Source organism: Lytechinus pictus, chromosome 11, assembly GCF_037042905.1.
Source record: "Lytechinus pictus isolate F3 Inbred chromosome 11, Lp3.0, whole genome shotgun sequence".
NCBI classification, from domain to species: domain Eukaryota; kingdom Metazoa; phylum Echinodermata; class Echinoidea; order Temnopleuroida; family Toxopneustidae; genus Lytechinus; species Lytechinus pictus.
The window spans coordinates 5,410,596-5,430,044 of NC_087255.1; the positions used below are offsets into that span (position 1 = coordinate 5,410,596).

The window sequence follows — 19,449 nt, forward strand, 5'->3', positions numbered from 1 at the left end:
ATGGATAGGTAGAAAATAATCTATGGATAAAAAAAGAAAGAAATATAGAAGAGAGGTATATGTAGGCCTACTAAGAAAGCAATAACGAAATAAATAAAGAAAAGAAAGAGAAAGGAAGAAAGAAGAAAGACAGAGGGAAGGCAGTCCAAAGAAAGAAAGATAGATAGATAGATAGATAGATAGATAGATAGATAGATAAATAGATAGATAGATAGATAGATAGATAGATAGATAGATAGAAAAAAATGAAAAAGTTTTATTATGGTAAAAAAATTAAAGATCTCAAACTACTTACTTCAATGCTTTTAAGTATCATCTAACATTATAATTTTCGATTGTGATCGTTTGGGTCCATTATAGACTAATTACCTTTACAGAGAGTCCGCACAGTAGTCCAAGGGCTGGGTACTCCTTCACCTCCTAGCCCCTCCCTTATTCCCGCCACACTGACGTCATACCACGTGTGGGGTCGAAGGTCAAGCTGTGTTGCCGATGTGCGCGTCGCCGGGACGCGATCACCTCTCATCCACGCGCGGCTTCCGTTTTGGCGGTAGAGCACGACGTAAGCGACGAGAGGAGGTTCTCCGATCCGTTCTTGCCCAGCGTCGCCCCATGGTTGCCATCGCAGAGAAATGCTGGTGGCTGTTTGCTCCGTTATGACAGGCGGGTTCTTCATCTCTGGTAGAACTGTAATATTATTGAAAGTAAATTAATTATTTTTCTGTATACATGTGGTTGATACATGTCCACTAAATAGGCATATATATACTGTATGTTTTAATTATACAAGACCAATTATAAGACTGGATAACTATTAGCTCGAAATCAAACTACGGTAACATCTACAAAAAAGTCAGTTCGTCAAGCCAAATGTAACTACCCTAATTCGGCACACTGGTTGGGGGGGCATTTCATGAAATTTTATGTCGAACATTTTATCCAACAAAAGTCCTGTTTTATCCGACAGTTACCATACTAACAGTCCCTCTCAGCCTATCAAAATCTTGAAAATTTGTCAGATCCTACGACTTGCCAGAGAAATATATTAATGAAATGCTCTCCTGTGGTTTACATTCAGGAAAATGTAATCAACTTACAGGACGTTGGCTTCATAGAACACACAAATCCAAGCAAATTGTAGTCTGGGCAGTGGGACACCAAACTCGTCCCATCTTGTTTTCATGACATGAAAATTTTAAAAGCGTCTGCTCCTTAAACGTGACAAGAAGGTGCTCTCTAAAGAAACCTAGTCTGCTTTGAGAATAGGGAGCTTTTGCATCGCGACGCAGAATGCTTTCAGGAACATAGAAAGTGTATGGTCAAATACCCTTCATGACAAAGAGCAACCAAGAAGTCTATGTCAAAAGTTGGCGAATCAAAACAGGAGTTTCGTCCAGGACTTTGGACAAACGAAATAATTGTAATTTTTTGTTAGCTCCGAAACTTGGGACGAGCTGCTGTTCTGGTTCACCAATTTTCGCCAAAGCCCTCCCAGCTGTTCATCGTCATTTGATCGGCATTTTCAATACATTTGCTTTGTTCTTGAATTTGTTTGGCGTCGTGGTGCAAAAACTCGCTAATACTTCATTAGAACGTACCGTACATCTCGGGACATAATAAACATTACGAGTGACGTGTGATTTAGAATTTACGTTGCTTTAGGACCCACCAGCATAAAAGCTACCATGGTAAATCGTAAACTCCATATGCTTTGACCTACTGTATGCCTCCGCGGGAATCTCTCTTTGTGCCAGAACCTCTCCATTGGCACCGCTAACAACGCATCTCATTGTCTCGTCGGGACGTATACCATCCACACCGAACATGACAGTCTCACTGCCGGGCTCAACCACGGTGCCAAGCCGGAGCACACCCGTCTGTGTCTCGCCACCGGAGATGCGGTAGAGGAGGACGGTGGATGCTGATGGAAGAATGGCAGATGGGTTTCTCGTCAACGACGCCGAGGACAATGATGATGATGACGTGGATGCCAAGGGTGATTTTGACGATGTGATGGTGCAGTTAAAGATAGCAGTTTGTCCTGTATTCACTCTAGTTGTTGTCAAGCTCGAGATACCTTGAGTATAATAAAGAGAAATGATGTTGGGAAGGCATAAACCTCATAAGTGGTCTAAAAACAATATACAGTGCGTCCCACAAAAAACGAAACCGAGATTTATCGATGATTTGTCATAACTTAATCACAAATACAATATGCAAATGACCTACCATTGTAAAGCTTAGAGTCTCCTCGTTCATCTCAAATTACTTAGATTATTTCTCATTTACGCATGAGTGAGCAAAAACAATTTGAAGAGGGGATACCAAAAAGTAATTTGGCGGGCTGTATCTGGGTTTCAAAAAGAAAACAACATTTTTAAAAAGTTCAATATCTGCTCTTTAATTTGATAACTCAATTACAGAAAATGGTCCAGAAATAACAAAGTTCTGGTTATTTGAAATAAGGCTTGAATTTCAATAATTTCATAAAATTAAGAGGTTCTACAGGCTAGCGTTCAAACTCACTTGACACTCCGTTTTGTTGACGATCGTTAACCATGCGATAGCTTCTGTGGGAAACCGGTGAAAACACGTTTATTTAATGAAATTATGGAAATACAAGCATTGTTTCGAGGGAACATAACTTTTTACTTCTTGACCATTTTTTGTGATTAAGGTATCAAATAAAAGAGAAGATATTGAATTTTTTGGGCATGTGATTTTCTTTTTGAAATTCAGATACCCCCCGCCGAATGAGTTTTTGGTATCCTTTCTTCAAATTTTTTTTGCTCACTCATGCGTGAATGGGGAATAATCTAAGTAATATCAGATGAAAGAGGAGATTCTAAGCTGTACATTGGTAGGTCATTTGTCTATTGTATTTGTGATTAAGTTATGATAAATCATCGCTTAATATCAGTTTCGTTTTTTCTGGGACGCACTGTTTAATATCAATAATCATTTGCGCCAGTAAAATGTTTGAAATGTAATGATCTAGAATATCACCGTTTCCAACTATATGGTTTTATATGTTTTATGTATTTAGAATTTTGAGTCCTTTGAGCCAATACAAGATCTTATTTATTTATTCATTTTATGGTACAAGGGTGGCATTTTTGTTCCCCTTTTATAGGAGAGGAGGCAAAATGACCTTAATGTGGTTGTGACTGCCTTTTCTCAATTATACAACTGTATAATAGGGATATTAGATTAAACTCCTTGGTTTCTCTTTTCAATTCTCTTCTTTTCTCTTTTCTTCCCTTTTTCTTTGTTTTCCATTCTCTCTTTATTTCTAGCACTTGGAAATTATATGGGCGGTCACCCTTCCCCCATAGCACCACCCATAATATACAGTAGAAAGCCCTGATCTTACCTGCTTGGCATGTAGGCTTGATGAACTGATCAAAACATCTCCCATTGCATTCCCCTGTCTCTGGGTGACATGCATCGTCATGGCATGGACAGCTCTCTGAGCAATCGACCCCAAATGCACCGGGGCGGCATCCTGTTTCAGAATAATGATTTTATGACGTTACGGATCTGTTTCGTTACTTTACACGAGTTATTTTGTTACTTTACTTGTTTATACTTTCAATGAGGAATTTCATCACAATAACGAAGTCTTCTACAACACCGGCTTCCGCAAAATAAGCCCCCCCCGCGCTCACTCCAAAAAGAACACATTCATGTCTAATTCTATGATTTAGATACTCTTGTTACTATAACATCCAAGATCAGAGGACACTTTCATTTTTCTCTTGTTTCATTGTCCTCGGAACGCCATAGGAATAGATTAAAACCCGACGGCTAGAGATCCGAGGACGTTCATTTTACTTTCAAGCAACACAGTTCCTATTTGCTATTCCCATTGCACTCGCTTCAAAACAAGCAAACACTCACTTTTTCCTCTTCAGACATATTTGCACCCCCAACCCCCTTTTCTCACACACACATACATACGCACACCATCACATAAATTACATATATAAACAACATACATGCAGAAGAGTATGAGAAATAGAATGGGCCTTACCCGAGCAATGCTGACCACCGTCATACACAGTATACCCAAGGGCGCATTTACTCTGAGGACATTTTCCGTTTACCTTATCACACGCTGCGTTGTCTTTACAGTAACACTTACTGAGGCATGCTGGTCCATAATATCCCTGTGGACAGTTATCAGGAACTAAAAGTAGTGATAAAAACGAAACAAATGAAATGTGATATCAAGTTATAATCTAGTTGAATAAAAATGTAAATAATAATGTAACGTGACTTCCTTTCTACTGCTCTATTTTGACATTACATTAACAATTGCTGTTGCTGCTGCTGCTACTTCTTACTCTGTTACTATTACTCCTCCTCCTCTTCCTCCTACTCCTGCTGATATTACTATTTTCTTACTGCAACATCTATGCAAAGGCATTGCACCTTTAGCTACTGTGTGATGTGCTCGCGAACAATAGCCTATCACCGGATTCGCATTTGGACACACTGACAACGTTATTGTAAAATCTGCCCTTATTTTACGAGTTATCTTTTCGATATAAATTATGAGATTTCAAAGGTAAGTCCACAGTGACGCCATCCCTCTCCCAGTGCACAGCAAAATTGACTGTTTACTCTTTACGAACCTTGGCAATTCACTCCTGACCAACCACGAGAACAACCGGAAGGTAATCCGAGACATTGACCAGTGAAACGGTCACACTGACCAGAAGCACAGTGGCATGTTTGGAGACATCCTGCGCCATATTGACCAGCATCACAATCTGAGAAAACGAAAAAAAAAGGAAAAAGGGGAGAGAGAGTCCATATTTTTGTTTCAATACATTCATAGAATGGAGTTCTCTTCGTCACTATTCATCAGATTTGATACCGTCTCAATCCAAGTCTCCTTTGGGTAGGATTATTTTCATAGCATTGTATTTTATGAATGAGACCATTTCCCCCACCCTGTCTTGTTGCAGTTATATCATCTTTGTTAAACTGTCTTGTTGTAGTGATACCACTTTCGCCATTTTCCCTTGTTGTAGAAGCATCTTCTTCGTCACCCTTTCTTGTTGCAGTTTTTATCACCTTCGTCACCCTGAGTTGTTGCAGTTACTAGTATTCCACGTTCGTCACCCTCTCCTTCAGTGATATCACCTTTGTCACCCTGTCTTGTTGCAATAATATAACCTACGTCACCCAGTCCTGATGTATAACACTTTCGGCACCCTGTCTGGTTGTAGTGATATCACCTTCGTCACCCTGTCTTGTTGTAGGGATATCACCTTTGTCACTCTGTCTTGTTGGAGTGATATCACCTTTGTCACCTTGTGTTGTTGTAGGGATGTCACCTTCGTTACCCTGTCTTGGTGTAGTGATATCACCTTCGTCACCCTGTTTCGTTGTAAGATATCACCTTCGTCACCCTGTCTTGTTGTAGGGATATCACCTCTGTCACTCTGTCTTGTTGGAGTGATATCACCTTTGTCACCCTGTCTTGATGCAGTGATATCCCCTTCGTCACCCTGTCTTGTTGTAGTGATATCACTTTCGCCATTTTCCCTTGTTGTAGAAGCATCTTCTTCGTCACCCTTTCTTGTTGCAGTTTTTATCACCTTCGTCACCCTGAGTTGTTGCAGTTACTAGTATTTCACATTCGTCACCCTCTCCTTCAGTGATATCACCTTTGTCACCCTGTCTTGTTGCAATAATATAACCTACGTCACCCAGTCCTGATGTATAACACTTTCGGCACCCTGTCTGGTTGTAGTGATATCACCTTTGTCACCTTGTGTTGTTGTAGGGATGTCACCTTCGTTACCCTGTCTTGGTGTAGTGATATCACCTTCGTCACCCTGTTTCGTTGTAAGATATCACCTTCGTCACCCTGTCTTGTTGTAGGGATATCACCTCTGTCACTCTGTCTTGTTGGAGTGATATCACCTTTGTCACCCTGTCTTGATGCAGTGATATCCCCTTCGTCACCCTGTCTTGTTGTAGTGATATCACCTTCGTCACCCTGTCTTGTAGTGATATCACCTTCGTCACCCTGTCTTGTTGTAGTGATATCACCATCGTCACCCTGTCTTGTAGGAGTCATATCACTTTCGTCACCCTGTCTTGTTCTAGTGATATCACATTCGTCACCCTGTCTTGTCGGAGTGATAATACCTTCATCACCCTGTCTTTTTCTAGTGATATCACATTCGTCACCCTGTCTTGTCGGAGTGATAATACCTTCGTCACCCTGTCTTGTTGTAGGGATTTCACCTTCGTCACCCCGTCGTGTTGTAGGGATAAAGCCTTCATCACCCTGTCTTGTTGGAGTGATATCACATTCGTCACCATGTCTTGTTGCAGGGATATCACCTTCGTCACCCTGTCGTGTTGTAGGGATGAAGCCTTCGTCACCCTGTCTTGTTGGAGTGATATCACCTTTGTCACCCTGTTTTGTTGTAGGGATATCACCTTCGTCACCCTGTCTTGTTGTAGGGATATCACCTTCGTCACCCTGTCGTGTTGTAGGGATAAAGCCTTCATCACCCTGTCTTGGTGTAGTGATATCACCTTCGTCACCCTGTTTCGTTGTAAGATATCACCTTCGTCACCCTGTCTTGTTCTAGTGATATCACATTCGTCACCCTGTCTTGTCGGAGTGATAATACCTTCGTCACCCTGTCTTGTTGTAGGGATTTCACCTTTGTCACCCTGTCTTGTTGTGGGGATATCACCTCCGTCAGCCTGTCGTGTTGTAGGGATTTCACATTCGTCACCCTGTCGTGTTGTAGGGCCTGTCGTGTTGTAGGGATTTCACATTCGTCACCCTGTCGTGTTGTAGGGATTTCACCTTCGTCACCCCGTCGTGTTGTAGGGATAAAGCCTTCATCACCCTGTCTTGTTGGAGTGATATCACCTTCGTCACCATGTCTTGTTGCAGGGATATCACCTTCGTCACCCTGTCGTGTTGTAGGGATAAAGCCTTCATCACCCTGTCTTGTTGGAGTGATATCACCTTTGTCACCCTGTTTTGTTGTAGGGATATCACCTTCGTCACCCTGTCTTGTTGTAGGGATATCACCTTCGTCACCCTGTCGTGTTGTAGGGATAAAGCCTTCATCACCCTGTCTTGTTGGAGTGATATCACCTTTGTCACCCTGTTTTGTTGTAGGGATATCACCTTCGTCACCCTGTCTTGTTCTAGTGATATCACCTTCGTCAACCTGTCTTGGTGTAGTGATATCACCTTCGTCACCCTGTCTTGTAGGAGTGATATCACTTTCGTCACCCTGTCTTGTAGGAGTGATATCACTTTCGTCACCCTGCCTTGTAGGAGTGATATCACTTTCGTCACCCTGTCTTGTTGGAGTGATATCACCTTCGTCACTCTGTCTTGTTGGAGTGATATCACCTTCGTCACCCTGTTTTGTTGTAGGGATATCAAATTCGTCACCCTGTCTTGTAGGAGTGATTTCACCTTCGTCACCCTGTCTTGTTGGAGTGATATCACCTTTTTCACCCTGTCTTGTTGTGGGGATATCACCTCCGTCAGCCTGTCGTGTTGTAGGGATTTCACCTTCGTCACCCTGTCGTGTTGTAGGGATTTCACCTTCGTCACCCCGTCGTGTTGTAGGGATAAAGCCTTCATCACCCTGTCTTGTTGGAGTGATATCACCTTCGTCACCCTGTCTTGTAGGAGTGATATCACCTTCGTCACCCTCTCGTGTTGTAGGGATATCACCTTCGTCACCCTGTCTTGGTGTACGGATATCACCTTTGTCACCCTGTCTTGGTGTAGTGATATCACTTTCGTCACCCTGTCTTGTTGGAGTGATATCACCTTCGTCATTCTGTCTTGTTTGAGTGATATCACCTTCGTCACCCTGTCGTGTTGTAGGGATATCACATTCATCACCCTGTCGTGTTGTAGGGAAATAGCGTTCATCACCCTGTCTTGTAGTGATATCACCTTCGCCACCCTGTCTTAATGTAGTGATATCCCCTTCGTCACCCTGTCTTGTTGCAGTGATATCACCTTCGTCACCCTATCGTGTTGTAGGGATAGAGCCTTCGTCACCCTGTCTTGTTGTAGTGATATCCCCTTCATCACCTTGTCTTGATGTAGTGATAATACCTTCGTCACCCTGTCTTTTTATAGTGATATCACCTTCGTCACCCTGTCTTGTTGTAGTGACATCACCTTCGTCACCCTGTCTTGTTGTGGTGATATCACCGTCGTCATCCTGTCTTCTAGGGATTTCACCTTCGTTATCCTGTCTTGTTGTAGTGATATCACCTTCGTCCCATTGTCTTGTTGGAGTGATATCACCTTCGTCACCCTGTCTTGGTGTAGTGATATCATCATCGTCATTCTGTTTTGTTGTAGTCATCTTTGCCACCATGTCTTGTTATAGAGATATAGCCTTCGTCACACTGCCTTGTTGTTTGATGGCATCCTCCGTATTTGTTTGCAAATTCGAGTTATCCCATCTTTGTCATAAAGTTTTATCAGAAACGGATTTCTGCCAAACTTTACCTTAATAAAATATAGTAGTAATATGTCCCATTCTAACAGCAACAAACTTATTTTTAGTACACGGATCTGACTTACCAGTTTCGCATCGAAGCCCCTTAAATCCAGCATTACAGGTGCATCCAAAAGGGTCTGGAAGACAAAACTGAACACCTCGGCATGAGGCAGACTCGTCCACCGATGATGTGCACCGATAATCACAAGAATATCCAAATCGATTGAAACCGCAGGCTGAAAATTTAAATATTTTGTATACATATTGATATGCCTCGCATGAAACTCTTGTTCAAACTGATTAAATAACATTTCAATTTAATTGAATTTACTTCATTTTATTGTCAATATATTTATTCGAATGTAATGGAGACAAAATAACTCTGATTTCTTTAGAATGAAGTCAGATTGTAGCACCAGACGATATGAATGCCCCATCATACCTATTCCTTATCAGCACGTATCATTCAGAACAAACAGAATGATGGCCTGTTGAATGTTTTCAGGCAGATTTGGGAAGGTATTCAAATTAAAATAATTCATTTGATGTTAACGCGATACAGACTAACCTTCCAACAAAATACGATACTATTACATGACGCTTGCCCCCCCCCCCCCCAAAAAAAAATGTTTTAGATGATGTTAGACCCCTTACAGATATTTGACAGTACATCCAGCGTACACTAACTGGATACCATTCAACATTTTCCCGTTCCGAGTTAATGGTTGATTATAACAGTATCACCAAGATTAAAGAGTCCTGATAAAGTTGAGACAATTTTCACCATAGTATAAATACAATGCATTTGTATTTCGGTTTGATAAATAATAATAATAATAATAACAATAATAATAATAATAGTAATAGTAATAGTAAAAATAATAATACCGCAGTTCTTGTATAGCACATATCACATGTCATAACGTCCCTATGCGCTTCCAAAGGACTTTGATATTATTACCCTGTCTTTAGCCCCGCAGCCTTTTACAGCGCGGTGGCATTTCAAGTAATAAATTCCTGCCAGGTACCAAGTTAAACTGAAAAGCCAAGAATCTACCCGTAAATATATTTCGTTGGAATTATCCTGGTTTAAGTCACCACTCCATTCACTGCCGTTTATTTCGTCAGCGGCGGTGGCTTCTTTCCTTTCCCATTGACTTTGTACACAACGAGCGCACATACACTGACACACACGAGAAGAGAGGTGACTTATTTCAGGATAAGGCCATTTGTTTAATTTCTTGTTCGGATATCAAGGATATCAAAGTGGTGAGAAGTAATTACCTTCTTCGCAGTGATCTCCAGAGAAACCTGGTGGACAAATACACCTCCCTGTCACGTGATCACACACACCACCGTTATAGCAAGCATCACATATCCCAGAACAACGAGGTGGGTCCCACCGACCGGCCGGGCAATCTGGAGAGTGTATTCCATAAAAAAAATTGTTACGAGCAACTAGAAATCCTTGCATCTGATTGGCTTATAGCAAATTAGATAATTTGAATCACTGAATAAACTATTCATGAAGTACTCGCCTTTTATTTAAGGGGGGAGACTAGAGTTCAGTAATATCTATTTCAAAGCAGATATAAACTTATTACGTCATAAACTCACTCTTTTTAATGATTCTCTCAGGGGGATTATAAAGCTGCACTGGCTTGTTAACATTCTCATTTTTAAGAAAAAGAATGAATATAAGTATATAATGATTATCGATTGCTAATTATTTGAATGGTCCATGCTTAATTCACTAATCAAACTAGCTTTCACAATAGTCTAGTTACACAGTACAGTGACTCTGAGTCAAGTTTATCATGCAGCTCTTCTGGCGCACTTAGGAACGTTTGATAAAGTAAGTAGTTAGTATTACGCAAGCAAATCTATCTCTTATCAGTTATTATTAGTAATACAGTAGATGATACAGTAAAATGGAGGGGGGAAACTTGAATTTCACTAAAAACTGTCTCTAGTGTATATTGCACATTTAAACGACACAATGTATTTTACGGAATATTTCGTGTATCCTCCTCTACACTTCATTTTTTTATGATTGTTGGTGGGAGAAGCGAGGTATTAACCGAACCCATTCACTCTTGCGAGGGAACAGGCAAGAAAAAACACGAAATTTAAAGTAAGTGCCATGCAATGGGCCTGTACTGGTCTGTGGATTAGATGTTTTAAGTGACTTCGGGTACATAATTCTAACATTTTTTTTCTAATTTTCTAATTGCGCGCACTAGGTCTTCTAAAACAAGTTCAAGTTTATTTAAACCAATCACATAAGAGACATATTAGTTATCAGAGTAAAGAAAACAGCTCAGTGATGGAACTTATAATAACATAAATGCATCACAGCTATTTCCAATACCTTTGTCTACCATTTTATCATTTAAAAATTGAAGATATGCTAATCATACCTCGCACGATGAGCCTCAATATACCATGACGAGCTTGATTCCTCTCATTAGCATAGTAGCATTCGTACACGCCAGCAACCGCATCCGTGATTGGTCGTCTGAATGTTACACTGGCCAATCCTGACATGTGTTCTAAAGCCTCTTGGCCATTCTTCCTCCATTGAATCTGATTGGTCGATACGGCGGCAGAGCTGCGAAGGGTCATTGCTATGGTAACATCAACGTCGCCAATGCTCACTGTTTTCGTAAATCTTCCATTAGTGGGAATTATTTTAGCTGAAAGAAAAAGAAATGGATACCTATATGATTATATTGTATATCCTAATCAAATCTATTCAAATATTTTATACTTACAATGGTGATAACGTCCTCATCGCAAAATATAAGCACATTTCATGTATAAAAAATAATAATATATTTTGGATTTATTTTGTATGGTTTTGCACGATTATGCATGCTTTATACAATTAATTAATAAGCAGAGAGAACGAAACGGTAGTAGACCTAACGCATTTTTTTTTTTTGCGGGACGCAATATCTAATATTATGTCCATCAAGTAGTGTTTAGGGTGAGGATATGCATGGTTTCTTTGAGAGATCAATCATAATACACTCCAAGGCTTTCCCCGTGTACAGTGTACTGAAACAGTTTGCTAAGATCGATCAGACTAAGGGTCTTTTCACATGTGAATCTTGAATCATCATTGTAATGATGATTGCAATTCGTCTTTAGAATCATCGGACCTTTCACACGGAAAATTCGTTTCGTAATTTGAGTGAAACTTAACTGGAATTCACCTCCAGAGTATTAAAAATTTGAATATCGTGATAATATTATTGTCGCATTTTTCGCTAACTCATTGGAAAAAAAACGGGAATTTTTCATTATCGAGGGCCCAAATATCGTGATTTTTTTGTTGTATCTCATGTTTAAGTGTTTAAACGATTGGGTGATCTATTCTGGAAATCTGAATCTTTGCTTTATATCTTGACATATTTGAGGTCGTAAATAGATTTATTACTAAATGGTTATTCCTCATTAATTTCGATCAGTCATCAAGTTAGGTAATTGAATGTTTTGGTTACTTTTCGGGAGTATTAGATATCATATTAAAAAGAAATCTTCCACAATCGTCTACTTTTTTTCTTTCTAATCGATTGAGTATAGACTCATTTGATTTTTATTTTATCGGGATTTTCCAGTTTGATTTTTATTCTCTCCAAAGAAGTGCAAGTACTTCTGTTACTTCTCTTTCGATCAGGGGTTGGTCTATCTAAAAACGAAGAATAACTTTGAACTTTCGTTACCTCCTACGCGCTGCCTTCAAAAGGTTAGCTCCACTTTTATCATAGTGTTTTATTGTTCAGATGTGCAGCAAAGACTTAGATAGAATGAGGGTGTTGCCATTAATTTAATAAGGGATTGAAGCGAGTTAGCTCCTGCTGGAATGTTCCCCCAGGGAGTGGGGAATGTGCACTACTTTTTTGCGGGGAAACCAGTATACTATGATCAAGCTTATAATATGTCCGTAAACTCCCAGACACTGCCGGCGTATTAACAGTAGATTATTATTATTATCAATGTTGTTATATTTATTGTTATTATTGCAACAATCATAGCAACGATTTTGTTATTATCCTTGTCATTTCTATCGATAAGAATTATCGTTATTGTTATTATTATCATTATAAATATTATCATTGTTTTCATTGTTATTATTATTATCATTATTATTGATGGATTGATTGATTGCATTTATTCTTTTTCATTCCAAAATTCAACAAGAGTTACCATGTAAGGCAAAAGACAAAAATATAATATACAGAAATGAAAAAAGGGAACCCACTGGAAAGCAAAGCTTGTTAGTATGGGTTTCCTGCAATAAATAGTTAATTAAAGTATAGCTTTGATCAATGAAATTCAAATCGTAAATTAAAAAGGTTTGTACAATGAAAAAGAATACTATTTGGGTCAAGCTTTTTATGCCTACTCATTATGTGACAATTAACAACAAAAATATTATATCATACCCCTGCTGTATAAAACAAACCCTGAGTTCAGAAGTGTGTGAAAAGACAATCACTTGGACAAGACAGGACGAAAACTAAAATCAAAACAATTATTATTAATTATTTATCATAATATTATTATTATCATAATCATCTAGGGCAAGGCATCCTTTCTCTGCTCTTGGCGAACATATATCGTTTTATAGGAATGATTTACTTGCTATGTTTGGAAATAAGAATACAATATTTTCACAATCATGCAGTGCCCGGATACGGAAATGAAAAACCTCCGAAAACAGAAAGGCAAATATTGCTTCCGTTAACGTCAACGAGAGATCAACCTGAGGGTGAACTTTAAGCAACACAATTTATTTCTACAAGTGCAGTGCACCATTTACACCGTGACAGACATTTTTTCAATGATTTTTTTATTTTGTATCAATTAAATCAAATATAGGTACCTCCATATCATTAAATCAAATAGTAAGAAACGAAACCTCTTATACATGTTATAATCATAATTTATACATAATATGAAAACAAAGAAAGGCGATACATGCTGATATACATATAGATATACACATATGAATCCACAACCCAACATACACAATCACCCCCCCACACACACACACACACACACACACACCCATACACCCCCACACTTGCGCACCCCACATACACATCTTCAACATCCACACACACACACTTTTTTGTGTGTGCGCGCGCATGACCGCACACACATACAAAAAAAAACATATGTTGAAAAAAAAATACAAAGGTCAACTCGGGTCAACTATCCGCCGGTTGACTGAAAACTGACGACAAATAATGTTCACTTTTAATTAAAAGAAAATCCATTTATTTACGACTGCGGAAATACTTAGAAATGTTCCAGAGATACCCTATGTCCACTTTATTTACGATGTGTTCATAGTCCCTCTAATTTCTATCGTCTAAATTCCAGCAATCATCGTTGCACGAAGGTAAGATATGGTTCAAGGATGTTATTCGTCATGGAAAAGGTTATCGAATTTATAAAAAGACAATATATTCTTAAGCAGATCAATGTGTGGTAAAGGGTCACAATGAAGATAATTTGGATAAAAAAGTGAATTGACAGCATTAAACCACAAACAGCCTCAAATACAGGAATGGAAATTCTGAAGTTTTATCGTTGGCGTCAAGGGGTACTGTATTCGTACTTCTGCTGCTAATGCTAATGAAGATGATGATGGCGGCGGATGCAGTGGGGGTGGAGGTGGTGATGGTGATGATGATGATGATGATGATGACGATGGTGATGATGATGATGATGATGATGGTGATGGTGATGATGATGATGGGGATGATGATGATGATGATGATGATGGTGATGGTGATGATGATGATGATGGTGATGGTGATGATGATGATGATGATGATGACGATGGTGATGATGATGATGATGGTGATGATGATGATGATGGTGATGATGATGATGATGATGATGAAGATGGTGATGATGATGATGATGATGATGATGATGATGATGGTGATGGTGATGATGATGATGGTGATGATGATGATGATGATGATGATGGTGATGATGATGATGATGGTGATGATGATGATGATGATGATGATGATGATGATGGTGATGATGATGATGATGGTGATGATGGTGATGATGATGATGATGGTGACGATGGTGATGATGGTGATGATGGTGATGATGATGATGATGATGGTGATGATGATGATGATGATGATGATGGTGATGGTGATGATGATGGTGATGATGATGATGATGATGATGATGATGATGATGATGGTGATGATGATGATGATGATGATGATGATGATGGTGATGATGGTGATGATGATGATGATGATGATGATGATGATGATGATGGTGATGATGATGATGATGATGATGATGATGGTGATGATGATGATGATGATGGTGATGATGACATAAATGATGATTAGATCATGATGGTGATAAATCTGCAAAATGGGGGTGTGCCCCCATAAAAAAAAACAATAAATGTTTTATCGATACAATTTTCCAGATTTGCTTTTCAGAACATGACATTTATGTATTCATGTGAAACATGAATTAATGATGGTCATACGATATAATTTAGAAACAATATACAAAATACGCCATCTTTGGGTCTAATTGAACCATTACTCTACCGATATCCCGAAAGTTTAGAACAACATTAGAGGAGTGGGCGCATATCGGCACCATTTTTAGGAGCCAGAAAGAGGTTTTAGTTGACACTTTCAACATTTTTATGACTCAATTGTAAGTTTTAACAGCTGGAAATCGTACCTACATTCAATATTTTCATTTTTTCAAATGTTTAGGAAGGCGGTAAATGCTTATAAAAACAGGAAAGGAAATGAATAGATTAGAAACTTCGATATGATGTCAAGGCTACGGATGACGTACAGGTAAGATGATAGATCGTGGCCCACGCCTTATGTATACCGTAAGTTGAAAACAAGGGGTGGTTGGAAACGATTTAGATGATGCAATTATTTCATAGTTGTAATTTGAATTAAAAAAATCAGAATTAGGTATACCCGAAGAGGTTTGGTCAGTACCTCGCTCCCACTATCGTACGATACGTTACGAACACCACGATTGACCTTTCGTAGCTGATCGCCAAAACTTTTAAACTGTTCCTTTTTTCTACGTTAATACTTCGCTCCCACTGTCGTGCGATTTTTTACGAAAGCCCCGATTGGCCTTTCCTAACTGATCGCAACAATTGTTGAACCATTCGATTTTTTCTACGTCCAATGCAATTGCCACGATCGATCTGATATAATCCGATAAAATCACTACGATTACTTTACGATTAAAGGGGTGCTCCAGACTGGAGATATTTATATCTAAATGAATAGAGTAAAATTCAAAGAGCTGAAAATTTCATTAAAATCGGATAACAGATAACGAAGTTATTGAGTTTTACAGTTTAGCAATATTTTGTGAAAACAGTTATATGCACATTGTAATTAATATTTATTAGGTAGTATGATGATGTCACATCCTCCACATTCCTTGTTATTATGTTATTGCATGAAATCATAATTATTTCATTTTTTCATACATGTGTAAATGATGTGTCTCCATTATGATGAAATAAGTTACGGCAATAAATAACTAATGCACTTAATCAGTTGTCAATCCAATTATTTTAGTTCTTGGTAGAACAATTTTGAATAAACGAATTTCATATAATACATATATAAATACAAAAGAACAAGTGGGGATATGACACCATCAGTCCACCTAATGAATATTTATGAAGACATGCTTTGAACTGTTTCACCGGAATAATGCAAATGTTTAAAAGTCAATAATTTCATTATTTGTTATCCGATTTTGATCAAATTTTCAGCATTTGGCTCTGTGAATTTTACTTTATTTATTAATATATAAATATATTCAGCCTGGAGCATCCCTTTTCATACGCCGTGTGAATCGTTGCGTAATCCGTGACAGTGGGAACGGTATTAATTCATTTGCCACGACTGATTTGAGAAGGTCCAATACGATCTGATACGGTCACTACAATTATTCCACGATCAAAACCACGGTTTCAGTCGTGACAAGAATGATGACATTGAGAAGGTATAAAGATGTATTAAGAACTCAATATAAGGACATTGCAGAAGTACGTGGCTTTATTCTTAATGTGTTTTATTCTCTCTCTCTCTCTCTCTCTTTCTCTCAGCAGGGGGGGGGGGGTGGCCGCATCAGACCAAATTACATTAAAAGATGGGAGTTGCTGCTGCCCTGTTTGGCGTGAATGAAATGCTGTCCTAGTTTTAGACAAAGTTAATTAAATCTACTGTTTTTGTCAATGTTAGTTAATGGTTATACGCCAAACTAGAGGTTGCAGAGAATTTGGGCTTGTTTAAACGCTGAAATCGTGTAAAAGTACTCATAACCAACTTGTATTACGGAGAATGTATTTTTGAATACTTAATAAAAAATCTTAAAGTTTATTTTGTTAACATATTAATTTCATTTCAATTTAAATTTTAGCCTATATCAATTTTTAATTTTACCTGTGAGAGAGATGGGGTATGGGGTGGGGACAGGGTTGCAAGACGTTGAATTCAAATACATGCGCCATCTAATATGATTATTATCATTATTATAATAATTGTGTTAACTTTTACACTCCTGCCATTTACAAGCTTTTTTAAAAAAGCTTTCTACGGGTGTTCCATTTTTCATTTATTTCTCTCACTTACAATATTAATTTGCTATGCTTATGTATTTGATCTATTTTTGTATATACATGTGTATTCAACTGTACATATTTTGATGTTTTTAATGAAAAAAAGAATAAATGAATTGAATTGAAAAGTATTACATTGACTCACGATTGGATGTCAGGAAGATCCCGATCACTGTGGTGAGATCCTTGTCGGGCTGCGACCCCTGGCAGTAGTAGGTCCCAAATCCACCTGTCCCGCTGGAATTCAGGTTCACTGCCATCCCATGACCTCCTAGCCGACGCCCTTCTGGGGGAGACCACTCCCCTGCCGCGCCCCCGTCTCTGGTCTGGGAATATCTGCCTGCAAGCAACGAAGCCATTATGATAAATTTAAGTAAGTTGTTTAAAATCGGATGTACAATCTCACATTTTTGTTGACGGAATCGACTCACAAATAGATCACAAATTGAAATTGGAATTTTTAACCGTCATTATGCAGTTTGTAATTGTTTTTAATGAAATGATGATATTTGATGATGAATTCATGAAAAGATGTATTATTTATCAGAAGAAGAACATGAAAATGATAAGCACAACAACGGCAATACTAGCAAGAAAAGGAAGAAAATAGAAATTAAGTAGTAAAGGAAGCGAGGTATAGATTAGTTGATCAGAAAAAGACAATTTCGAAAGGCAGGAAAGAGAATTATAGAGAGACAGATTAAAAAAAGAATAAATAGCACAATTGTTGATACCTATTGATAGAGATGATCTTCCCACATCAGGCTGGCTTAGATAACAACCATAGGATGAATGGCCTTGGTCCACGCCAATAGGGTTCACCAACGTCATCGTCATACGAACATAATGATCCGGGCTTAGAGTGGGACTCAACGTAGTCAAGACAGGTTCTTTGCCTAATAATTAATTATGATTTATTGACGAGTTACTATATTGTTCGACTATTTGGGCGATGCGAGGAACATTTAAGGACGTTCCACAGTTAAAGTGAAATCCATGTCATTTTCACCGAACTTTGCACATAGATACTTTAAAACCTTAATATTCGAAATATGCAAAAATTAACATAGGTCCATGTGCTTGATTTTTTTGCTATAGAGCTTCAAAGTTCACCCAAATTGATGTTTTTAAGAATTGCGCATTCAAAAGAATTTGACATTTTTAGACCGCCCAAGATTACTACAATGAGTTTAAACCTCTATTACTCAGTCAAAATACATGAAAAAGTCATCAAATTTCGCAAGAGAGTTAATAATTGTATCGTTAGAATGGAGAATATATTTATAGTGCTATTTGTTTGCAATTTTAAGTTTAACAGCACTGTCAGTTCTTAAAAATGGCGTAAAAGATAACAAAATCCCAATCTAAAAAATGTAAAATTTCAGTAACAAACTACAAACGTACAATAAATGCTGCACTTTATTCAAAATCCATGTCATTTTCACCAAAATTTGCAGAGTTGTAGAGGAAGGTATACCTAAGGGGTACAAACATTAAAAAATAGGGGTTCATGTGCTTGTTTTTAAACTATCAGCATTTTTATTAGAGCAAATGTGCTTTTTAAAACACCAAAAATGCGCCGAATGCTTAGTATCTATGTGAAGAAAAAATCAAAACCACTCTACCATTTATTCAAACTCGGGCTAATATTCGTGATTCTTGGCAGCACTGCAGAGTAAAGTATTTTGAAATTGTAGAGAATATTTTTTTGAATGGTCCATGGGATAATTCCATTTTTTATATTCATGAAATAACGCATCGGATCTGCAGTTAAAGTGCAGAAGATGAGAAAAATCAGCTCATACCCGCAGCTAATTAATCACCTGTTCATCCAAAGTGACGTCAGCGCGCAGAGTGTAAACTATGCGCAGATCATAATGCGCACAAACATAACTGTGGAACGTCCTTAAACGCAAATCAACTAGACATTTGCGTTTAATCATAGGGTTTATACTTCCATTTGGAACTAAAGCTTTACTTGTAATTGAATGTAAGTTTCTTGTAACGCCCCATATATAAGTTATTTATTTATCGAATGATTACATTGGGTGATTTCAAGTCCGGTGTTGGCCTTGGTGTTGGCGTTGGTGTTGAAATTTGGATTTCTTCCCCTAGCTCCAAAACTGATTCAGAGTTTGGAAAACTGATCCAGATCACATCATTGACATCTCAACAACTTGTGAGTGACTTTTCGGGACCATCTTTATTTTATGTTTGGTGTTATAATCGTGTAAAAATTGACACCAAAAAAAACACCAA

At 38.2% G+C, this 19,449-nt stretch overlaps 1 protein-coding gene across 1 annotated transcript in view; it reads right to left on the reverse strand.

Moving 5' to 3' along the window:
- The window catches only part of LOC129271332 (tyrosine-protein kinase receptor Tie-1-like), a 31,982-nt gene that overhangs the window by 8,452 nt on the left and 4,081 nt on the right, over window positions 1-19,449 (reverse strand). Inside the window, exons 3-12 of the mRNA XM_064106659.1 lie at window positions 17,925-18,086; window positions 17,336-17,530; window positions 10,940-11,215; window positions 9,804-9,938; window positions 8,603-8,755; window positions 4,638-4,775; window positions 4,034-4,189; window positions 3,374-3,505; window positions 1,721-2,077; window positions 370-687 (exon numbers count right to left, since the gene is read on the reverse strand). Of these exons, the coding sequence (XP_063962729.1) occupies window positions 370-687; window positions 1,721-2,077; window positions 3,374-3,505; window positions 4,034-4,189; window positions 4,638-4,775; window positions 8,603-8,755; window positions 9,804-9,938; window positions 10,940-11,215; window positions 17,336-17,530; window positions 17,925-18,086 (2,022 nt within the window). The remainder of the gene's footprint in view (window positions 1-369; window positions 688-1,720; window positions 2,078-3,373; window positions 3,506-4,033; window positions 4,190-4,637; window positions 4,776-8,602; window positions 8,756-9,803; window positions 9,939-10,939; window positions 11,216-17,335; window positions 17,531-17,924; window positions 18,087-19,449) is intronic.